This window comes from Lynx rufus, unplaced genomic scaffold, assembly GCF_022079265.1.
Source record: "Lynx rufus isolate CCGP_SWC_20201006 ecotype Redwood Valley unplaced genomic scaffold, mLynRuf1.p SCAF_7, whole genome shotgun sequence".
Taxonomy (NCBI): Eukaryota; Metazoa; Chordata; class Mammalia; order Carnivora; family Felidae; genus Lynx; species Lynx rufus.
In genome coordinates this window covers 68,499,459-68,520,405 of record NW_025814889.1, presented here as the reverse complement: position 1 = coordinate 68,520,405, position 20,947 = coordinate 68,499,459, and the positions used below count along the sequence as shown (strand labels likewise).

The 20,947-nt window shown below is 36.8% G+C and overlaps 1 protein-coding gene across 1 annotated transcript in view; it reads right to left on the bottom strand.

The window, feature by feature from the left end:
- Positions 1-20,947, bottom strand: part of CNTN1 (contactin 1) — a 168,253-nt gene that overhangs the window by 135,836 nt on the left and 11,470 nt on the right. The window contains exons 6-10 of the mRNA XM_047066344.1: positions 18,239-18,338; positions 17,901-18,082; positions 12,105-12,229; positions 11,306-11,423; positions 5,026-5,176 (exon numbers count right to left, since the gene is read on the bottom strand). Coding sequence (XP_046922300.1) covers positions 5,026-5,176; positions 11,306-11,423; positions 12,105-12,229; positions 17,901-18,082; positions 18,239-18,338 — 676 coding nt within the window. The remainder of the gene's footprint in view (positions 1-5,025; positions 5,177-11,305; positions 11,424-12,104; positions 12,230-17,900; positions 18,083-18,238; positions 18,339-20,947) is intronic.

The window sequence follows — 20,947 nt, the reverse complement described above, 5'->3', positions numbered from 1 at the left end:
TTCCAATAGCTGGTAACATTCCCATGCCAGGAATTTTTTATCTGCTTTGCTTGTGGCCCTGTCTCCAGCAGGTAATACATCTGTTCATTCATTCATTCATTCATTCATTCATTGGAAAAAGAAAATCTATGTGCCAGGAATTTAGAAGAATAAGACACTAATTACTGATTAGGAAGTCAATCAACCTTTTCTTGAATGAATGCACTTCATGGAGTTTAATTGAAGCAAATGGTTTTTCATATACTGCCATAAAATGACTTAAAAACTGCTGTGGAACAGCCTCAAACCAGTCAAACCAGTCATAGGCCTGAAATGAATGAGCCCAGGTCTTCCAGAAATGTGACCTCAGGACTTCAATTTGGACTTTTTAAAAAATATATATAATTTATTGTCAAATTGGTTTCCATACAACACCCAGTGCTCATCCCATTAAGTGTCCTCCTCCATGCCCATCACCCACTTTCCCCTCTCCCCCAACCCCCATCAACCCTCAGTTGTTCTCAGCCCTTAACAGTCTCTTATGGTTTGGCTGCCTCCCTCTCTGTAACTTTTTTTCCGTCTTCCCCTCCCCCCATCTTCTGTTAAGTTTCTCAGGATCCGCATATGAGTGAAGACATATGGTATCTGTCTTTCTCTGCCTGACTTATTTCACTTAGCATAATACCCTCCAGTTCCATCCACGTTGCTGCAAATGGCCAGATTTCATTTTTCCTCATTGCCAAGTAGTATTCCATCATATATGTAAACCACATCTTCTTTATCCATTCGTCAGTTGATGAACATTTAGGCTTTTTCCATAATTTGGCTATTGTTGAAAGTGCTGCTATAAACATTGGGGTAACATGTGCCCCTATTCAACTCAGACTTTAAAGTTAGCACAGACTATCATTTCCACAGCTACAGAGGAATGCAAAAATATTTTTTAGTAATGTTTAAAGAAGGATATTCTAAAACCTTCCTTATTAACAGCTTCTGTAACAGATTAATATTTAGGAAAGTCTTCTTTCAATGGAACCTAAATCTTTCATACTAACAACCTAAACCTATTCCCTCTGTCTGCCTCTTCCTCAGAGACTAGAGACTATAAAAACTCATTACATATAACTATATTGTATTTAACTTGTATATTTATTTAAAAACTTTACTATGCTATATAATACTTTGCATTTTGATTCAATATCAAATTGCCTATCATTAGATTTTCACTTTCCTGAATGTACCATTCCAAAAACCTTAATTTATCTCTGAAGCTTGGTAGAGCACATGCCAACAATTATCCATCTATTCCACCTTAAGGGCGGAGCTTGATAAAGCAAAAACACCATATATCTACCTTATTAAGAAAATGCCAAATTTTCTTAATGCATTTCCACATAAGAAAATGCCAAAAAATTCCACCAATAATACATTCCAAGATTTCCTTTTGCCTCTTTATCCAGTTCCAACTTAAATTTATTTCAGAATACTTTCTTTTCCTTGAAGAGAAACTGTAGTTTCAAAATAATATAACCTTAAAAGTAACTATTTGGTACTGCAGAAGCTTTGGCATGTGCCTCTAAGTTCTCCACTGTAAGAAGTATAATGGATCCACACAGATGTTGCACTCAGAAATCCATCACTGTGTATGAGCCAAGGCTGGTCTCACCCAATGACAACCTGAGAGGAATGTAAAGGCAAACCTGTTTCTAGGAGACATCAGAGTCTTAGGGGCAGTTTGAGCTGGAGGACTCTCCAGTGGCCTCACCATACTCAGATCTGCCCTGAAATCTGAGTCATTTCCTTGGGCCTTCCTTCCTGCCCTCCCTTTCTCCTTCATCTGGAATCAGTCCTGCATCTTGGTCAGATGGTTGTCCAAACCTCTACCCAGTGCCCTCTCTATTTTCCCATGTAGGCACTGCCATTAATAAATCTCCTGAATACTTACTCCTATATTGGCACCTGCTTCTCCAGAATCATATTAACAAGGACCAACATTAATGTGCCACACTTTTTTTTTCACTAAAATCTAATGTGAGCCCTTAGCCAATGTTCCACTGCACTATCATTTAATTATTTTGCAAATGAAGCTATGAAAATTATAGCCAATATGCAATGGAAAGAACAACAGTAATCATTCTTTCTAGAATCCACACTATTATCCTGTTTTCTCACATTAGCTCTCAGTTAACCTTTGGTATATCCAAAGTATATTCTTCTTTATGTCACTCATTTCACCTATTATTTCAGGCACTTATTTTGTGACACTAAAATTAATTTTTGGTAAGGATTACCATGGTAAGTTAACTTGATTTTTCTCTAATAATGGTCCCTATTTTTTTAATACATTTTTGGTTTATTTATTTATTTTAACAGAGACAGCATGAGTATGGGAGGGGCAGAGACAGAAGGGGAGAGAGAGAGAGAGAGCAGCAGAGAGAGAGAGAGAGAGAGAGAGAGAGAGAGAGAGAGAATCCCAAGCAACTCTGCACTTCCAACTCAGAGCCTGATGCAGGGTTCAAACTCATGAAACCCGAGTCGAAACCAAGAGTCGGACCCTTAACTGACTGAGCCACCCAGGAGCCCCTAATGGTCCCCATTCTTAAATCAATGCAGATTAAACTCTAGTGATCTTATCCTTATTTTCAGATAATCTGATATGGATAAGCAGTCCAATAAACTAGGAACTACTTGGTCTTTAATAAATTAGTCACTCACTTTTGCCAAAATTACCCCAGGATAACCTTCATTTTACTTGTTAATTGCTAAAGAATACTAACTCTAGAGAAGAAAAGAATTTTGGAGTTGCTCTCACATAAATGGCTCAGATAAAGATCACTTTAGAGCTGATAGCAGTCCATTAAATATGAAATGAACAACTACAAATAAATTCTGTTGTAAACTGTATATCATTTAGCTCCAAGTAAAATCATACAATTGAGAACCTAATTACAATTTATCAAGATTTATGTTTCTTCTCTACTGATAGGAAATATCACATAAACCATTTTACAAGCCACTAATCAAGTGTAGCTAACTGTAATGTGGAACCATTTTCTGTGGTTTATTAATCAGAATGAGATTACAATTATGCTGAAAGACAGTTATTCAGGTGCTCCTTGAATACTATTTTTAAACAGAAATGTTTTATTTCTCTAAAACCAATTTATTAGTTGAATTTTTCTTAATGCATACTATCTTACCACATTGAACTTTAGTTTTATGTAAAATACTGTATCTATTATAAAATGGTGCTTATAATCTGAAAAATTAATGGATTAAAGCAGTGAGCAAAAATTGGATTTATAGAGTCTTTTGTCAAGAAGTAATACAACTTGACTCAAAGACTAAAAATATTCTGACAAGATTAAAATGGTAAGATTTTAGGAGCTAGAACACATGTTGATATTTAGGAAAATATCCTTTTTCTTTTCCTTTTTTGAACACATGTTGATATTTAGGAAAAACAAGGCCATGAAACCAGGTTCTGAGAAATCCTTGGTCAGAAAGGCTCATGACATTGGTCCTCATCAGAATCAGAGCAAGATTTTTTTCATTTAGGGGAGAAAGTTAGTGGTGGGGGTGGGGAGGCTGAGGGGGATGCTGTGCCACAAGTTTATTGCAGGGGTAACTAAGTACCTAGATAAGGGACTTACCCTTTGGTCACAGTCTCTGCATTGCTCACTCTCTGATCATTAATGTTTCGGCAGAAAATTGAACAAATTAATTCTTCCTTTAACACTGATTCTGCTAGCATCATTTTGCTAAGGTCTTAATAAATCTTAGTTAAATCTATTCATTTTAAAAGTTAACGTGCTTGTGGAAATAACTACTGACCCTGTGCACTCCCTACCATCCCCCACCCCCCATCTCGATCTCTGTCCCATACACAGCCACACTTGTGGCCATCCTAATAAGAGAACTGTGTTGGCATATGTTCATTCCATGTCAATATGACCCAAGTTGAAGTTTCAGTTTGGAGATTATCAACATACTTTCAAAAGTTTACTTTAACCGTTCCAGGCTTCAGATACATCAAAATAGAGATAATAATACCCATCTTACCTACTTTTTAAATTATTATTGTGAAGAAGATCTGTCTTATGCACTTTTGCTAGAATATTCTTTTTGAATGCAAAAAGTACATTTTTTTCTCCTTTATTTAAGTCTTTAACAGATTTGGTTACTCAAAGATGGGGTCGAAGCCCCCTAGCCTAGAAAACATTATTGATGAGCTGGATTACTACATCTTATCTCTTAAAACTCTTCTCCACTTTCTCCTAAGGGAAAACCTCAGAAACCTAAGAATTCTTAAATTCTTCACCATCCTATACTCTCTGCCTCAGAGCCCTTGTACATACTCCTTTCATTGCCTGTATTTCTTTCTCCCCCACTTTCACATCCCATTTCCTATCCTGACTTTCTTTTCTCCATACTCAATATTACCTTATCTTCTTCTAGTACATTTATAGAAACCATTCAGTGTGGCTTTTAAATAAATATTATGAAGTCACATGCTTTATATTTTATCCTAAAGCTACCAAAACATTGGTAATCGTTTATTTGTTAGGAAGGTGAGAAATTCCAATTTATTTTAAAAGGTGGGAAGGGGTGATTTATTCTTTGAAATGTACCTTTATATTTTTTCTACTGAAATATTTAATGGGCTAACTTCATAAAACTAAACCAAATATAAATGGATACAGAAGTCCTTGTTAGGGGAAAAGTAAGTCAGAGATCCTATTTTATTTCCCATTGTTCATTTCCCCCCCCCCCCCCCGAGGACTTGGGCAATTTACCAAAAGTCCCTGAGTCTCAATTTTCTAAATTTCTTATAAATTACAGAAGCCTAAAAATTGAACCTTGATTATCACAGATAATAACAGCGAAGGGTAAGTATTTCTTACTTTTGTTTATCTTAGAATTACAGTGCCTTCTGCAGAGGAAAGTTAGAACAACCAACATTTACATAAGTCCTCTTTAAAGTCCTCTTTAAATGAACTTGGCCAAATAGTTCATTGCAATTGGATTTCTAGTTTCCGAACTGACCTGCTGCTATTGACGAGCCACTCTGTCCCTTTACTCCATGAGAATTTTGGCTTGGGTGCTGCTTTAGGTTTGCATTCAATTATGACCCTTCCTCCCTTAGCAGCTAAGATCTTTTTCTTCATAGGATTCATTTCAAAAGTTGGAGCCAAAGCTAAAAGGAAACAAATGATTATTTTTCTCTTTCACTAAAAAGGGAAAATAAAACATTTCTTCTATAGCATCTTTTATTCTTTTGATTAACAATCAACAGAAAACATTAATCCCACCAAATATTATCAGATATGACCATAAATATTTCATACCTAGTATTCATACATTTTTTTACTTAGTAACTTAACTGAGGTATATTTTACTTATAAAATTCACCCATTTTAAATGTATAAATTTTGCTGTTAACAGAATTAATTATTATGAATTTTAGCCACAATCAATTGCTATATACATATTTACCTTGAAGGTAACATCCAATTTAATTATTTTGACTTAATTGCACAAAGGAAGTTAGGTGGAAGACTGGAGTTATATTGAGCATCATTATTAATATCGACATATGGTCATAATTAATACCCTCAAGCATACTTTGAATGACCTGTCTCCAGTGTATAAATGAGAGAACTGATATCTATTAAGATTATATAATTTGCCAAAGATGCCATAGGCAGTATCAGGTAGGATTCACAATTGAATCTTTTTCCTACTGATTTGCCAGCATCCTCTTTTAATTAAACAATATGATTCCCCCTTCACTATGCAAACATTTCTTGAGCACCAACTGTATGCAGACGCTCTGATGCCAAAATGAACATATGTCTTATGTCTGCCTTCAGACCTACCTGCAAACATCCATGGGAGTGATGGATGCAATTAATTGAAGGGTACATGATCCACCTATAGTTTCTCCTTATGTCAAAGTACATAGCTTACGAAAAACAGGATATAGAGCCTCTTAAAAGGTTACTTCAGTGATGACGTGCTCTATTTTTCTTTAGGTCTCCCACATCTGGCTCATTTCTCAATTTCCTTGTATTCTAGCAGAATTCTTGGCGGAGGGGGCATCCATTTATTTCTATACACCCAGTCTCTGTATGTAACTGTGTCCATTCTGTAGGCTTTTCCAGGCCCAAGTATATCTTTGTCCAGATATTAGCTGGTCATCTGCTAGTCCTGTGACTCTCAAATTCTATTTGTACATCAAAATAATGTGATGATCTTGGTAAAATGTTGATTAAGTAGGCCTGGTGTGGACCTGAGATTCAGCACTTCTAACAAGCTCTCAGGTGTTGTTATTGCTGCTGCTGCTCTGTGGGACACACTTTTATAGCAAGGATTTAGTTTATCCCATTGTTCTTTTGGTCTGAGTTTTGATAACTGACAATAAACAAATAAGTAACCAACCAACTTGTGTTGTACACCTAACTCCGTGTGTAGAATTTTGTAGAGGCTCAATAAATATTCTGGGTGACATATTGCTTGCCAAATAGGAAAGAAAATTTAATGGAATTATATTTTAAAAATCTAAATTCATTTAGAAAATTAGAATTTTTCTTGAGTCTGAGTTTTAACGAAAAAAGTTGATTTCATACAGTTGCTTAAATGACTTCATACTTATCCAGTATTTGAATTTATAGTGAAAGAATCCAAACTATGTTCCTACATATTTTAGAAGTGGGAAAATGAGGGAATATTTGTCCCCAAACTAAGAAGACATGCATGTTTTTTGTTTTTTGTTTTTTGTTTTTGTCTATCATTCTTTACTGTGTCTATTAAAAAGAATAGTATCTGGTGTAGAATAAGTTCCCAAAAAATATTTGGTGGGTGAATAAATGAATTACCTAGATAGAAAATGAATATATATAGAGAGAAGCATTGTTTCTAAAGCTAATAAACAAAAATTGATTCAAACAAATATAAAGATGCCCAGAAACATTACTATAAGACTGAAAACACTCAAGCAGTTTGTTTAATAAAAGCCATTAAAATACTGATAAATTTTGTGCTTGAATATGGAGAGATCTTTCATCCTGAGCTGTTGAATTTTCTTATTATTTTGTAACATAGAATGATAAATAAATTTTAACAAAAAATAAAAAGCTTACATTTGGAAAAACATTCAAAGTCACCTCATATCTTGTATAAGAGTCAAAACAATTTTATTGTATTTCATAATAAAGTAATATGGTATGAAGCCTGAGCCTGAATATTTGTTTGATACCCAAATAAAGTAGATTAAATATATCAGCAAAGAATTTTTACCTTGGAGGGAATAAATGGAATATGATCTTCAGCATTATAAAAAGAGACAGGGAAAATTAAAATTAAGAAGGCCTCAACTCTTCTTAAAGTTAGTTTTTCATATTCTTTCATATTTTTTAGTGTTAATTTATAGTGATAGCAATAATTTTTTAAAATTTTTTTAATATTTATTTATTTTTGAGAGAGACAGAGACAGAATGCGAGTTGTTAGGGGCAGAGAGAGAGGAGACACAGAATCTGAAGCAGGCTCCAGGTTCCGAGCCGTCAGCACAGAGCCCAACGTGGGGCTTGAACCCACAGAGCTGTGAGATCATGACCTGAGCCAAAGTCAGACACCCAACTGACTGAGCCACCCAGGCGCCCCTGATAGCAATATTTTAAAGAATTTCCCTTTGGTGTAGCAATAATAAAATAGGCCACACTTTATAGTCACGGCTTTATCTTTTTGGTAATCAGTTGTAGAAGACAAAGCCTGGCTACATCTAGATTCATTACTTATAACATGACTAAAGCTGATGACAGCTAATTAAAATAAAATGAAAAGGACATATTACAGTAAGGCCTTAATTAAAGTAGTTGTAATGAAAGTAAGGAGAATGTGAGATTTATGGGGTAATATTGAGAAATTTAGTAGATGTGATAGAAAGAAAAGATGTAATGAATTATGTCATTCTATAGAACAGACTTTTTCAGGATAAGGTGAGTGAGAAATAAGGATTATAGCTTCAGACACGCTAAGTCTGGGTTATCTGTGAGGTTACCAGATGAACATTCCTATTAGGAAGCTTTATATTGAGCTAAGGATAAAAACCTGAGCCAGTGATATAAAGAATCAATGATAGTTCATGGAAGAAGAAGAAATTATCAAGGATTTCTAAAAATTTGAAAATAATAATTTGGGAATAATAATATAGAATATGAGAAAAAAGTGGGTTACAGAATAGAATGAAACCATAAGAATGGAATCTGAGAGCAAGATTTCTAACTGAGCAGAGGAAGGGGTAAAGAGGAAAAAATAAAAATGATCAAGAAGAAATAATCTGGGAGGTATGAAAGCATGGAGTCTCCAAAGTCAAAGAAGCAGAGAATTCAAGAATAAAACATGATTAAAAGGAGAGGCAGCATGAAAGATATGAACACACATATGCACATGGAGAAGAGATATCTGTTCATATCAAGTACAGGGTAAGTGAAAAGAAATGAATATAGGGCAGAGGTAAAGGGATTACAGGCATACCTCAGAGATATTCCAGGTTAGGTTCCAGACCACCCCAATAAAGCAAAAATCACAAGTGAGTCACATGAATTTTTTGGTTTCCCAATACATATAACAGTTATATTTACACTATATTATAGCCTATTCACTGTGCAAATGGCGTTATGTCTGAAAATAAACAACGTACATACCTTAATTTAAAAATACTTTATTGCTAAAAAATGCTAACCATCATATGAACTTTCAGCGAGTCATAGTCTTTTTGCTAGTGGAGGGTCTTGCCTCCATGTTGATGGCTGTTGACTGATCAGGGTAATGGTTGCTGAAGGTTGGCGGTGGGGGGGCATCTGTGGAAATTTCTGAAAAAAGACAACAATGAGGCTTGCCCCATTGATGGACTCTTCCTCTCATGAAAGATTTCTCTGTGGTATGTGATGCCATTTGATAGCATTTTACTCACCACTGAACTTCTTTCAAAATGGGAGCCAATCCTCTCAAACCTAGCCATGCTTTATCAGCTAAGTTGATGTAATTTTCTAAATCCTTTGTTGTCATTTCAACAATCTTCACAGCATCTTCACCAGGAGTATATTCCACCTCAAGAAACTACTTTATTTGCTCATCCATAAGAAGCAACTCTTCATCTGCTCAAGATTTATCATGAGATTAGAAGAATTCAGTGAAATTCTCAGGCTCCACTTCTAATTCTAGTTCTCTTTCTAGTTCCACCACATCTACAGCTACTTCCTCCACTGAAGTCTTGAACCTCGCAAAGTCATCCCTGAGGGTTAGAATCAACTTCTTGCCATTTCCTGCCCATGTTGATGATATTTTGCATCTTCCCATGAATCATGAAAGTTCTTAATGGCATCCAGAATAGTGAATCCTTTTCAGAGATTTTTCAATTTGCTTTGCCAAGAGACATCCGAGAAATCACCATCTGTGACACCTAGAGCCTTATGAAATGCAGTTCTTAAATAATAAAATTTGAAAGTCGAAATTGCTCCTTGATTCAAGGGCCTCAGAATGGATGTTGTGTTAGTAGGCATGAAAACAACATTAATCTCACGTACATCTCCATCAGAGTTCTTGGGTGACCAGGTGTGTTGTCAAGGAGCAGTAGTATTTTGAAAGAAATTTTTTTTTTTCTGATGAGTAGTTCTCAACAGAGGGCTTAAAATATTCAGTAAACCATGTTGTCAACAGATGTGCTGTCATCCAGTCTTTGTTGTTCCCTTTACAGAGCACAGACAGATTAGATTTAGCATAATTCTTAAGGGCTGTAGGATTCTCAGAACGGCAAATGTGCATTGGCTTCAACTGAAAGTCACCAGCCACATTAGTCCCCAACAAAAGTGTCAGCTGTGAAGCCATTTCCTCTTTTCTCTACTCTAAACCTCATGAACCAACCTGAGCTAGTTTTAAACTTTTCTTCTGCAGCTTCCTCCCCTCTTTCAGTCTTCACAGAATTGAAGAGAGTAAGAGCCTTGCTCTGGATTAGGCTCTGGCTTAAGTGAATAATGTGGCTGATCTGATCTTCTATTCAGACCACTAAAACTTTCTTCAAATCAGCAATAAGGCTGTTTTGTTCTCTTATCATTCATGTGCTCACTAGACCTGCACTTCTAATCATAAGAACTTTTCCTCTGCCTGCACAACTTGGCTAACTGGTTAGCACAAGAAACCTAGCCTTCAGCCTATTTCAGCTTTTGACATTCCTTCCTCGTTAAGCTTAATCATTTCTAGCTTTTGTGTGAAAGTAAGAGATGTCTGACTCTCCCTTTCATTTGAACACCCAGAAGCCATTGTAAGCTTATTGACTGGCCTAATTTCAATATTGCTGTGTCTCAGAGAATAGGGAGGCTCGAGGTGAAGGAATGTGGGCAGTCAGAACACACACATGTATTGATTAGGTTTGCTCTCGTATATGGGCCTGGTTCATGGTGCCTGAAAACAGTTTCAATAGTAATATCAAAGACCACTGACTACAGATTAACATACGAAATATAATAATAATGAAAAAGTTTTAAATATTGTGAAATTACCAAAATGTAATACAGAGACATGAAGTAAGCCAATGCTGTTGGAAATATGCCTGCTCGCTGCAGGACTGCAATAAACTTTCAATTGGTAAAAACGCAGTACTGTGAAATGCAATGAAACGAGACGAGGTATGCCTGTTTTAGAGAGGAGAGATACTCACGCCTCTGGATGAAGAACATGAAGGGGAAAATGTAGTAAAGATTTACATACTTTTGAATGTGGATAGGAAATTGATATATTTTATTTCAAAGGGTTTCAATTGTTATGGCAGAGTAAGAAAGCGATACCAAAGAAGGAGTCAGGGTGGAGTAAAGAGCTTGAGGAATGTCCTGAGGATTTTAAATATCAATTGTAGGATATGAGACCCAAAGACTGCTATAACTAGCAAGTGCTGAAGATCCATCTGAGACTGGGTCACATGCATTGTGGAAGCATCAATCACCACAATGAGATTTTCAGGAAGTATTTAACAGCCCAGACATAGGAGAGAATAAGACTTGTAAAAACTGGCGTGTGTAAAGTTTGCTTTACCTGTAAAACATTTTTTTAAACTATTGTACTCCATGCTGCCTCTAACTTATTTACTGTTCTCCAATGAAAGAAGGGAAATAAAACAACAATACCATCCTGTTCCAAACCACATTTTGAAAGTTGTCACCTTTAGCGATCCAACATACAATCAAATATGATCTGCAGAAACCCTTATGATCACTGTTTAATGTGGTGCTTTCTTGCTGAATGTTATCAGAAACTAGAAATGATACTGACCCAAGATCTTCAACTCCGCATTTGCATATATGGCTCCATGTGTGTTTTCAGCTATGCACTGGTACATGCCAGCATTTTCAAAAGTCACATCATACAGTCTCAACTCCCCTTTATGATACTGAAAAGAAGACAAAGCAAAATACATTTCCTTGATCAACTTTAACAGAAATGCTTTTATTTAGGTCTGGGCCGGTTTGCCTTTTCATTCAGGTACAATATTTTGCCCCCACTGTTAACTAAGCCAGATACGGTAGGGTTTAAAACCCACTTACCATGCCCAGTGGCTCTTGTTCTATTCATCCTACAGAGCTGGGAGTCCACTTTTTCCCTCTTGGCCCAGCTGGGAGATTACAGAGGGAAGGTACAGAAGGGCCCCACTGCTGCTACTTGTCCCCAGGGCTAAAGGTAGGACCTTCCCTCTTACCTCTGTTTCTGTGGGGTCAGGGAAATAGTGGCCAAAAAAAAAGAGGACAATATCAGGTAGTAGAGAAGGAAAAGTAGGAAGCAGGGCAAAATGTGGAACAAAGGGCAAAATAAGGAGAGAGAGGAAGAGAGAGAGAAGGTAGACATAAGATTGCAGAAAAGTTGTTTTAAACTGAAGATAATTTATTGTTCACTTCCTTGTTTGCCTTTTTTAGAAGACTTATTTATTTATTTATTTATTTACTTATTTATTTATTTAATTTTAGGGCCAAGATACCCTTACTCTATTGATTCTCTTGCTAAATTTATCTGAGGACCACTGGAAATGGTGCCTGAGTATGGACTCAAGAACCGCAAAACGCTTGAACATACATACCGCGTATCCATTTTTCAGCCATCGGATTGTAGGGATGGGCTTCCCTGTGGCCACACAAGGCCAATAGAGGTCACTGCCTATATCCACCTCTGTGTCGTTGATATGTTCTACCCACTCAGGAAACGCTGAAAGTTAAAGAACATTGTAAGTGTCAGACTCAAATCTCAACACTCAAAATAATCTCAAGAATGCAAACGTCACATTTGGTTGATCTTCTGGAGAATACATCAGATATTATATATGCCATAAAACCAGCGTTAGAGCCATTGAAATTGCATCCCCATAGGTCTTCAGGTAAATTTTACCCTACATTGTTATAACATGAAGTAACTATAATCAATTCATAATTATTTTTCTATTTGTGAACCATGTGTTATTAGAAAGCTAATTCATGAGTAACACTACAGTAATTTATCTTTTCTTATAACTTAAATCTTTCAAAATGACAATTAAGGTTTTAAAAAATTATGTCTTGGGGCACCTGGGTTGCTCAATTGGTTAAGCATCTGCCTTCTGCTCAGGTCATGATCCCACAGTTTGTGAGTTCAAGCTCCATATCAGGTTCTGGGCTGACAGCTCAGAGCTCAGAGCCTGGAACCTGCTTCAGATTCTGTGTCTTTCTCTCTCTCTGCCCCTCCCCTGCTCACACTCTGTCTCTCTCTCTCTCTCTCAAAAATGAATAAACATTAAAAAATTAAAAATTTCTCGCCTGTAGGAGGGGAGATGGGCTAAATGGGTAACAGGCATTAAGGAATCTACTCCTGAAATCATTGTTGCACTATATGCTAATTTGGATGTAAATTAAAAAATAAAATTAAAAAAATTTCTCACCTGTAACATTTTTAAAAAATTATGTTTTGGGGCACTTGGGTAGCTCAGTTGTGAGCTCAACACTCAAGTGTCCAACTTTGAGTTGGACACTCAAGTGTCCAACTTTGGCTCAGGTCATGATCTCGTTGTTTGTGAGTTCAAGCCCCACATCAGGCTCTGTGCTGACAGCCCAGAGCCTGGAGCCTGCTTCAGATTCTGTGTCTCCCTCTCTCTGCCCCTCCCCTGCTCACTCTCTTTTTCTCAAAAATAAATAAACATTAAATTTTTTTTTAAATTATGGCTTCATTGAGTATGACACTAAGTATTTTCTTTTGGAATAAAGAATCAAAATTTTTTCCACTTCCTCAGGTGTCCTCCTTTTGATGTACCGTTCACCTAGTGGCCACTGTCACATTTTACTGTAGGATTAGAAAAATGCCTTGATCACATAATTACTCTTTCAATATTAGAAACCACATACAGGAGCTATAATTGGTGAAATCCATGCTTTAGTGAAATTAATTTCAGCTTCATCACTTCATCTGATCTGGTAGCTAAAGAAAACTGCTAGGTATTTCCCACACCACAACTAAATATTTCTAGAGAGCAAGCAAATGGACACTATGACATTTTTTTGAGTATTTAAGTTAAATAGTTTAAATAAATGTATGTAGGGGTGCCTGGGTGGCTCAGTCGGTTAAGCCTCTGACTTCGGCTCAGGTCATGATCTCACGGTTTGTGAATTCAAGCCCCACATTGGACTCTCTGTTGTCAGGACACAGCCTGCTTCAGATTTTGTGTTCCCTTCTCTGTCTGCCGCCCCCCACTTGTGCTCCCTCTTTCTCTCTCATAAATAAATAAACAAATGAATAAATAAATAAATAACTGTAGGTAAATAAATTGATATAAAATAAAGGAGGTAGGAATAGAGAATTAATTGTGAGTGGAGGATAGTATTTTATTTTCTTTAAAAAAGAAAACTTTGATATATTAATTTTATGACAAAATAATATATATGTCTTATAGAAAGTATTTAATACATATAAATAATAAAGAGTATAAAACATTTTTATGATCTCACTAGATATAATCCATCAAGATTATATGCATGTGTGTATTTATAACACAATAATCTGATTTAGTATATTTTCACTTATCATTACATTTTGGTAACATATGTAGACAGTTATAAAAATTAAATATTGATAAGAATGTTAATTGAGAGAGGTTTTACTTTGTAGACAATCTTGGCAATACATAAAACAGGAATATGAGCACCTTTCATGCCTTGGACTCTAACACACAAGATATCACATTAAAAAATACAATAAGAATAAATAATGGAATCAGCTTGACTATGATTTAATTTTGTAAACTGGCTGTTTGATTACACCAAAAGATAAAAACTGAGTGTGTTTCATTAGTAAAGGAACAATAATAATTCCCTTAATAAGATTCCCTTACAAATATCTGCTGTCACCTTGATTCTTCTAAAGAATTAGACATTATATAGTTTAGAACTCTACTCGGCTAAGAACCTGGATCATAGTTTTCTTAGTACACTGAATAAAAACAGATCTATAAGCACTAGAAACCTGGTAGAATGCCAGCTTTATTTAAAAAATGTAATGTAAGACTCTAACCAGAATTTTCCTCTCTTCTGGAGGTCACCTATGTATACTTGATATATATCAAGTGAATTTTGTTGGGGTACTGAATATACAAGTCTAGGGTTCCAAGAAAGTATCTGGGTCAGAATTTTCAGGCTCTAGAGCCTAATTAAAGCCAATGATCATAAATGAAATCACCAAGGTTGTGAGGAAATAGAGAAGATTTTCAGAGACAAACCCTGCTTGCTCCCATGTTTGAAGGGCATATGGATTGAGGAGGAGAATGCAAGTGGTGCATGAGGATGTTAGCAAAGTATGGATCCCAGATGCGAAGCACAGAGAGCGGACAGTGGAGGACAGCACAGTCAACAGGGGCATCTGTTGCTGCTGGATCAGGTAAGACACAGCTGCCAAGTGGCCATTTGCTTCAGCAACATGACGTCATTGGTGATCAAGACACGATTCCAGCAGGGAGGTAGGTATGAGACTCAAACAAGAGTGAATTTTAAAAAGAAGAAAAATCGACCACAGCATATTTAGAAAGTATAGACAAATCTGTCAGGGAGACAAGAAGAAGGGAAAGGGAGCAGCAGCCAGACTTAAAAATATTTTAAAGAAGTAGGAAACAAGAGCCACCATACACTGATGAGAATGATCCATTGAAAAAAATGATTACTTTCGCCGGAGAGGGAATTGCTGGAACAACAGCCTTAAGGAAGTAGGAGGGCACAATCAAGCACAGAGTAGAGGTGTCGGCCTCAGACAGCAGCTGAATCCATAGCAATGAGATATGGGTAAAGGTATTGGATAGATGTGGGGTGGGAGCCTGTGGAAGTTCTAACTTGATCTTTCATTTTCTCAGTGAAAGAAGAAGCCAAGTTATCAGCTGAGAGTAAGGTTGAAGGAGGAGGTGTTAGGGTTTGAAGTAAACTGTGAAAGCATGAGTAGGTCATCTAAGGGACTGCAAGAGTAAGTGGGCCTGTGGAAGTAAAATATAATTGCCAGGCAGCACCAAGGGCCCAGTTGAAGTTAGTGATGAATAACTTAAAATGCTCTAATAAGTATGGTGATGTTTATCTCAAGTCATATTCAAGCCTCTGGTTCAGGCACTGTTGGCAAAAACCTCGATTTTTCCGGGGTTGGCCTTTTACAAAGGTAGTAAGACAAAACAGAAGGTGGTGAGTGCATTGTGGAGGAGTGCAGGGGAACAGTTATGAATGATCACAGGTTTAGGGAAGAGGTGGGTAGAGGTTAGAGGAAACGAAAGAATGTTAAACCGTTGCTAGATTAATTGGTTATAGTTCCTGGTAGAGTCCAAGGGTATTAGAGAGACTGAACTAGAAAGATAGGAGATAGTGGTTTGAAAGAAATGTGTGAAATTGAGATTATAAAGGGATTGTAATTTGGAGGGGGGCATCTGGATGGCTCAGTTACTTAGGTGTCTAAGTCTTGATTTTGGCTCAGGTCATGATCTCACAGTTGACCATGAGATTAAGCCCCGCATCGGGTCCATGCTGAATGTATAGCCTGCTTGGGATTCTCTCTCTCTCTCTCTCTCTCTCTCTCTCTCTCTGCACCCACACCTCTATCTAAAAATAAATAAACATTAAAAAAAATAAAGGGATTGTACTTTTTGGTAAGGTTGAGGTCTGAAGTGTGGCCATGGGAACAGGTTGCTCAGGTGGGTTGACAGACAAGATCATTAGGGAAGAGGAGTTCAATAGAACTGAGAGGCCAAACTACTAAAGATAATCATAGTCTAAGTTGATTTTGATGTCACTAAGAATGTCAAGAGTAGTGTTCTGGTTTGTAAGAGCTGCCAAGAGCAAAATCCTTAGAGAAATGAGGGGGTTTGTCCTGACAGATAGTTAACTGGACATTTAAAGGAAAAGAGATGGAAGGTAGTCTAGAAACAGTGTATGGAACAAGAAGAGCAGGTATACTGCAAGCCAAAGGGAATGAGAGCTGTGGAAGAAAATTAGTCACTGCCTGAGAGGATTACAGGGGAAGCAGTGTCTTTAAGGGAGAACCATGTTTTAGTTAAGTGAGGAGTTCAGAGTAGAAGTTATAGAGAAGTTGAAAATATACGGGATTGCGATGACAGCAGCCTGTGTGTTGTAGAAAGTATGGTACAAAGGTTTCAGAAGTTAGGGATGGGGAGGAGATGGAGACTGAGAAGGACATGTGCAGAGCTGTGTAGGTGTTAAAGTCCAGATGATAAGGGAGGCCTGGAGTGTGTGGCTTTTTGTGCCAAATGGAATGAACAGGGTAAAGGCAAAAAGAGCCTAATCCTGGTGAATTCTATGGGATGGTGGTGGTGAGACTTCATGTGTTAAGTCATTGAAGGCACTTACTTCATCCCTGTATAGACAGAGGCCTGGGTCTGGGTAGGGGCCACAATGCCCCTTCCCCATTCTGATATCACAGTTTGGCTCTCACATGTGTATGGAGGCATATGCTCAGTTGCTTGTGTATACTGGTATAAATGTAGAGGTTTGTATATAGTATGAAAACAGTATGAATCCTGGACAGAGGACAGAGAGAGTATTTCTCTTATCTAGTTCCACTTGTTCCTGTCATAGTGTGTGTCTCTGAGTAGACACTCAATGGATGCTTGTCCTTTAAATGAATGGGCTTACTGAAACCTCAGATGTTTGCTTAGTTGTGATCTTTAAGTTTTATATTGTACAATAATACAGAAATGATTTCAGCCGAAAAGTTTCAAGTGGTCCCTGAAACACAACATTCTATCCACCTAAATATAAGTGTGTGGGTGTGCGTGTGTGTGTCTGAATCAAACACTTGACCAAGAAAATTGCTTCAAAAAAATTTTTTTTCCTCTTTTGGAAAAAAGGAGGTTCTCAAACTGTGGCTCCTGGTCTGGTAGCATTAGCATCTTTTAGGAACTTATTAGAAATGCAGATTCATGGGCCCTAAATAGAACTTTCTAACTCAGAAACTCTGGCAACCAGCAATCTGTGTTTTAACAAGCCCTCCAGGTGATTTTGAAGCATACTTGAGTTTGCAAGTCAGTGGCTTAGCCTGAGTCATAATGCATAGTTTCTTCTACAAATAAAAAGGTATTGGGGAAAAAAAAGAACAAGGAAGGGAGTCAACAAGTTACATCAATTGTATTTTCAGAAAATTATCAAGAACACTACTATGAATCCATTGGTGTTAGTTTGATGCTAATAGAAGTTTATAACTTTTATAAGCCATATTTGTGACTTCATTAGATGGATAAATATTTCACCTTTTTGCATAATATAAGATACATCACTGTTTTTAAACTATTATATACTAGCTTTTCAAGTATGGAAATGGCTATAAATAAGATACTGATGCAATTTACAGAAAATTAAAATAACATGTCTACCTTGAACATAAATTCTTGCCTGGTGTTTATCCTTTCCTCTATTGTTCTCAGCCTCACATTCATATGTGCCTTCATCTTCTAGCTGAATATTGAAGATCTTGAGGACAGCCCCAGAGGTGCTGATCTCAGCAGTACTTGGCATTGGTTCTAGGACCTTCCGCCATCGGATATCAGGAACGGGACTTTAAATAGGAGATAACAAAAGCTAAGGGTCCACAACATTTCAAAGTAAATTACTTTGTTTCTCTATAGCTAAACACTTACATCATTTATTTCCTAAATGGTACAAAAATTAATATATTTCTATATATGTTAATAAAAAATATAAGTATACTTACTTGCCAAGCGCAAAACACTCTAATGTCACATTTTGGCCCATCAATGCATAAATGTCCTTGAACTGAACTACGATATCAGCAGGATATGGTTTTGTTGTTCCTAATATCAAGAAAAATACAAATATCCACTAATTATTAGGCAGAATTAAAAGAGTTTTTTTTTTCAATATTGTAATTTTGATAGAATTACTTCAGTATGGAAGACATTTCTCAAGTACTGGGAACTATCTGATCATATCACAATGCATAGACTTATTTGTTTATGCATAGTATGTGTATAGCATAAATTTCATCCAGCATTTCCAATCATATTGACTCATTCTCAAGCTGTGTAACTAATTTTACTCAATTCACTAAACAAAATTTTCAAGGGGCGCTTGGATGGCTCAGTCAGTTAAGTGGCTGACTTCGGCTCAGGTCATGATCTCGCAGTCTGTGAGTTCGAGCCCCGCGTTGGGCTCTGTGCTGACAGCTCAGAGCCTGGAGCCTGTTTCGGATTCTGTGTCTCCCTCTCTCTGACCCTCCCCTGTTCATGCTCTGTCTCTCCCTGTCTCAAAAATAAATATAAAAAAATTTTTTTTTCAAGAAATCTTAAAGAGCATCAAAAATGTGTGAAACACTGTGCCAGGCGCTAAATGAGACTTAGGAAGGAAGAGAAAGGACAAGGGAAATGAGGGAGAAGGGTAGAAGTAAGAGAGAAGAGTGTAAAAGAAAGAGGCCAGGCGAGAAAAGAGGGAAAAAAGAAGAAAGACATGCATATGGCAAAAGGGAAATAAGTTGAAAAGAGGGAAGGAGAGAGGGACCGAAGAAAAGTGTTTATTCAGACAACACTGTGCTTATCAATATAGTTACCTTATTGAATGTATTGAGCACATCTGTACTGAGAGATGTTTTATTCCCTCAATCTTACAGTCACAGAAACAGGCTCAGAAAGGCAAAATGCATGGTTTAAGATTATAGTATGAATAGTACTTTGCACTTCATTGATACTAAGAGACAAATAGATACACAATGACTGAAAATACAAGTCAAAACAAAAATAAGTGGTCTGAAAGGGTGGCACCTAAGGAGGATGGTTGATTATGCAGGGCCTATGGGAATTTCAGGCAAGAAGAGTATTTGAATTCACCAGACCAGTTCGGGTTGAGGAAACAACATATTAAGACAAAGTTTCAGGAGTATGCAGGGAATTTTTTCAAAAATTCACAAAATATATGTGTTGAAGATGAGCTTGAATCTATTATCTAGAAGGCTTGAAACTGTGACATTAAACATTTTGAGAATAATTTCCTTGGTGATTAACTGCCAGTGCATTTGGGAAAGAGAATTTATATGAATATCACCTTTGGTTTAAGTAGAAAATCTTGTTGGAAGTTTTAAAGAATGGAACATGGAGAAGAGAATTTTAGAAGAGTATCTAAGGAAGGCTTTGTCATTACTTCAGGCAAAACAGATGAGGGCTTGAGCAGTAGGAATTAAAAGGAAAGAACTGGTCGAAGCTGTCTTTCAGAGGCAGAATCAACAGGACTGCTCTTTGGGTCAATGTTTTCACAACTCATAGATAAAGGATCCAATTAATTGTAATCACTGGGGATGCTTGCTGAACCTACAAATTCCTGGGTCACATCCCAGACCTGCTGAATTAGTATTTATGGGTTGTACATTTCCGCAAACTTCCCAAGTGCTTACATACTAGCTGCAGACCACTGAATTAGCTATCTGGAGGATGAGGAGAGGACGGGACTTGATGATTAAAAATGCTATTCTGAGATAGTAGAGATATGACAATACTACCAAACAAGATGAAGAGCACTAGAAGTTTTAGACATGAGATGGCAGATGTGTCTGGAACATTTTGAACTCAACATTCTCAAAAACATTCTGTATGACAAGTCTAGGAGGTAGGTAGAATTAAGTCCTAAACAAAGAGAAAAGTTTTAGACATAAGAATGTGGACTCATCTCCATAGTGCTGCTGTCGAAAGGCATAAATTGGTAAGAATATCTGAAAAAAGATTAGAGAGAAATATAAGAAGGAGGAAGATCTGGGGAAGGGTACTGCATAGAATTTGTCAGAGAGGCAGGTGGAAGATAAGGGGAGGGAAGGAGCTGGGAAAATTAGGAAAAGAAAGAAGAGTTCAAGAGAAGCATAGGAGATCAATAGTGTCAAAGTTCATACAAATTCAGAATTGAAAAGTATACTTTGGATTTAGCAAATAAGAAATTGTCAAGATTGTTTGCAGTTAATACAAAAGAATACACAGAGGGAAATGAATGGAGAATAAAGATTCTGAGAAAAAAAGCAGGAATTAAATGATATAGTGAAGTCTCTAAATGAATCAAATGGTAAATGAACTAGTGCAACTGGAAGAATTAGCTAGAACAGGAAGAGAAACACTTCTTCCACAGAGATGCTAGTAAGAAATAAATAGATGAGATGAACTTCTGGGGTAGAATAAGAAAGAAACCTATAGAAGTTTTTACACGCTGGCTGCTTATGATTCTATGAGGTAGTAGATCTCAAGTATCTCCAAGATTGTGGAGAGAAAAAAGAGCCAGAAGTCAAAAAATATTTATTGAATACCAACTACGTGACCACAATCTTGAGTAGAAAAAATGCAGCCACAGTGATGTGATGACATTTTCCCCATTTCTTATTTAGAATAGAGGCAGGAACCAAGCCTACGTCTGTGAACAACAATTCCCAGTA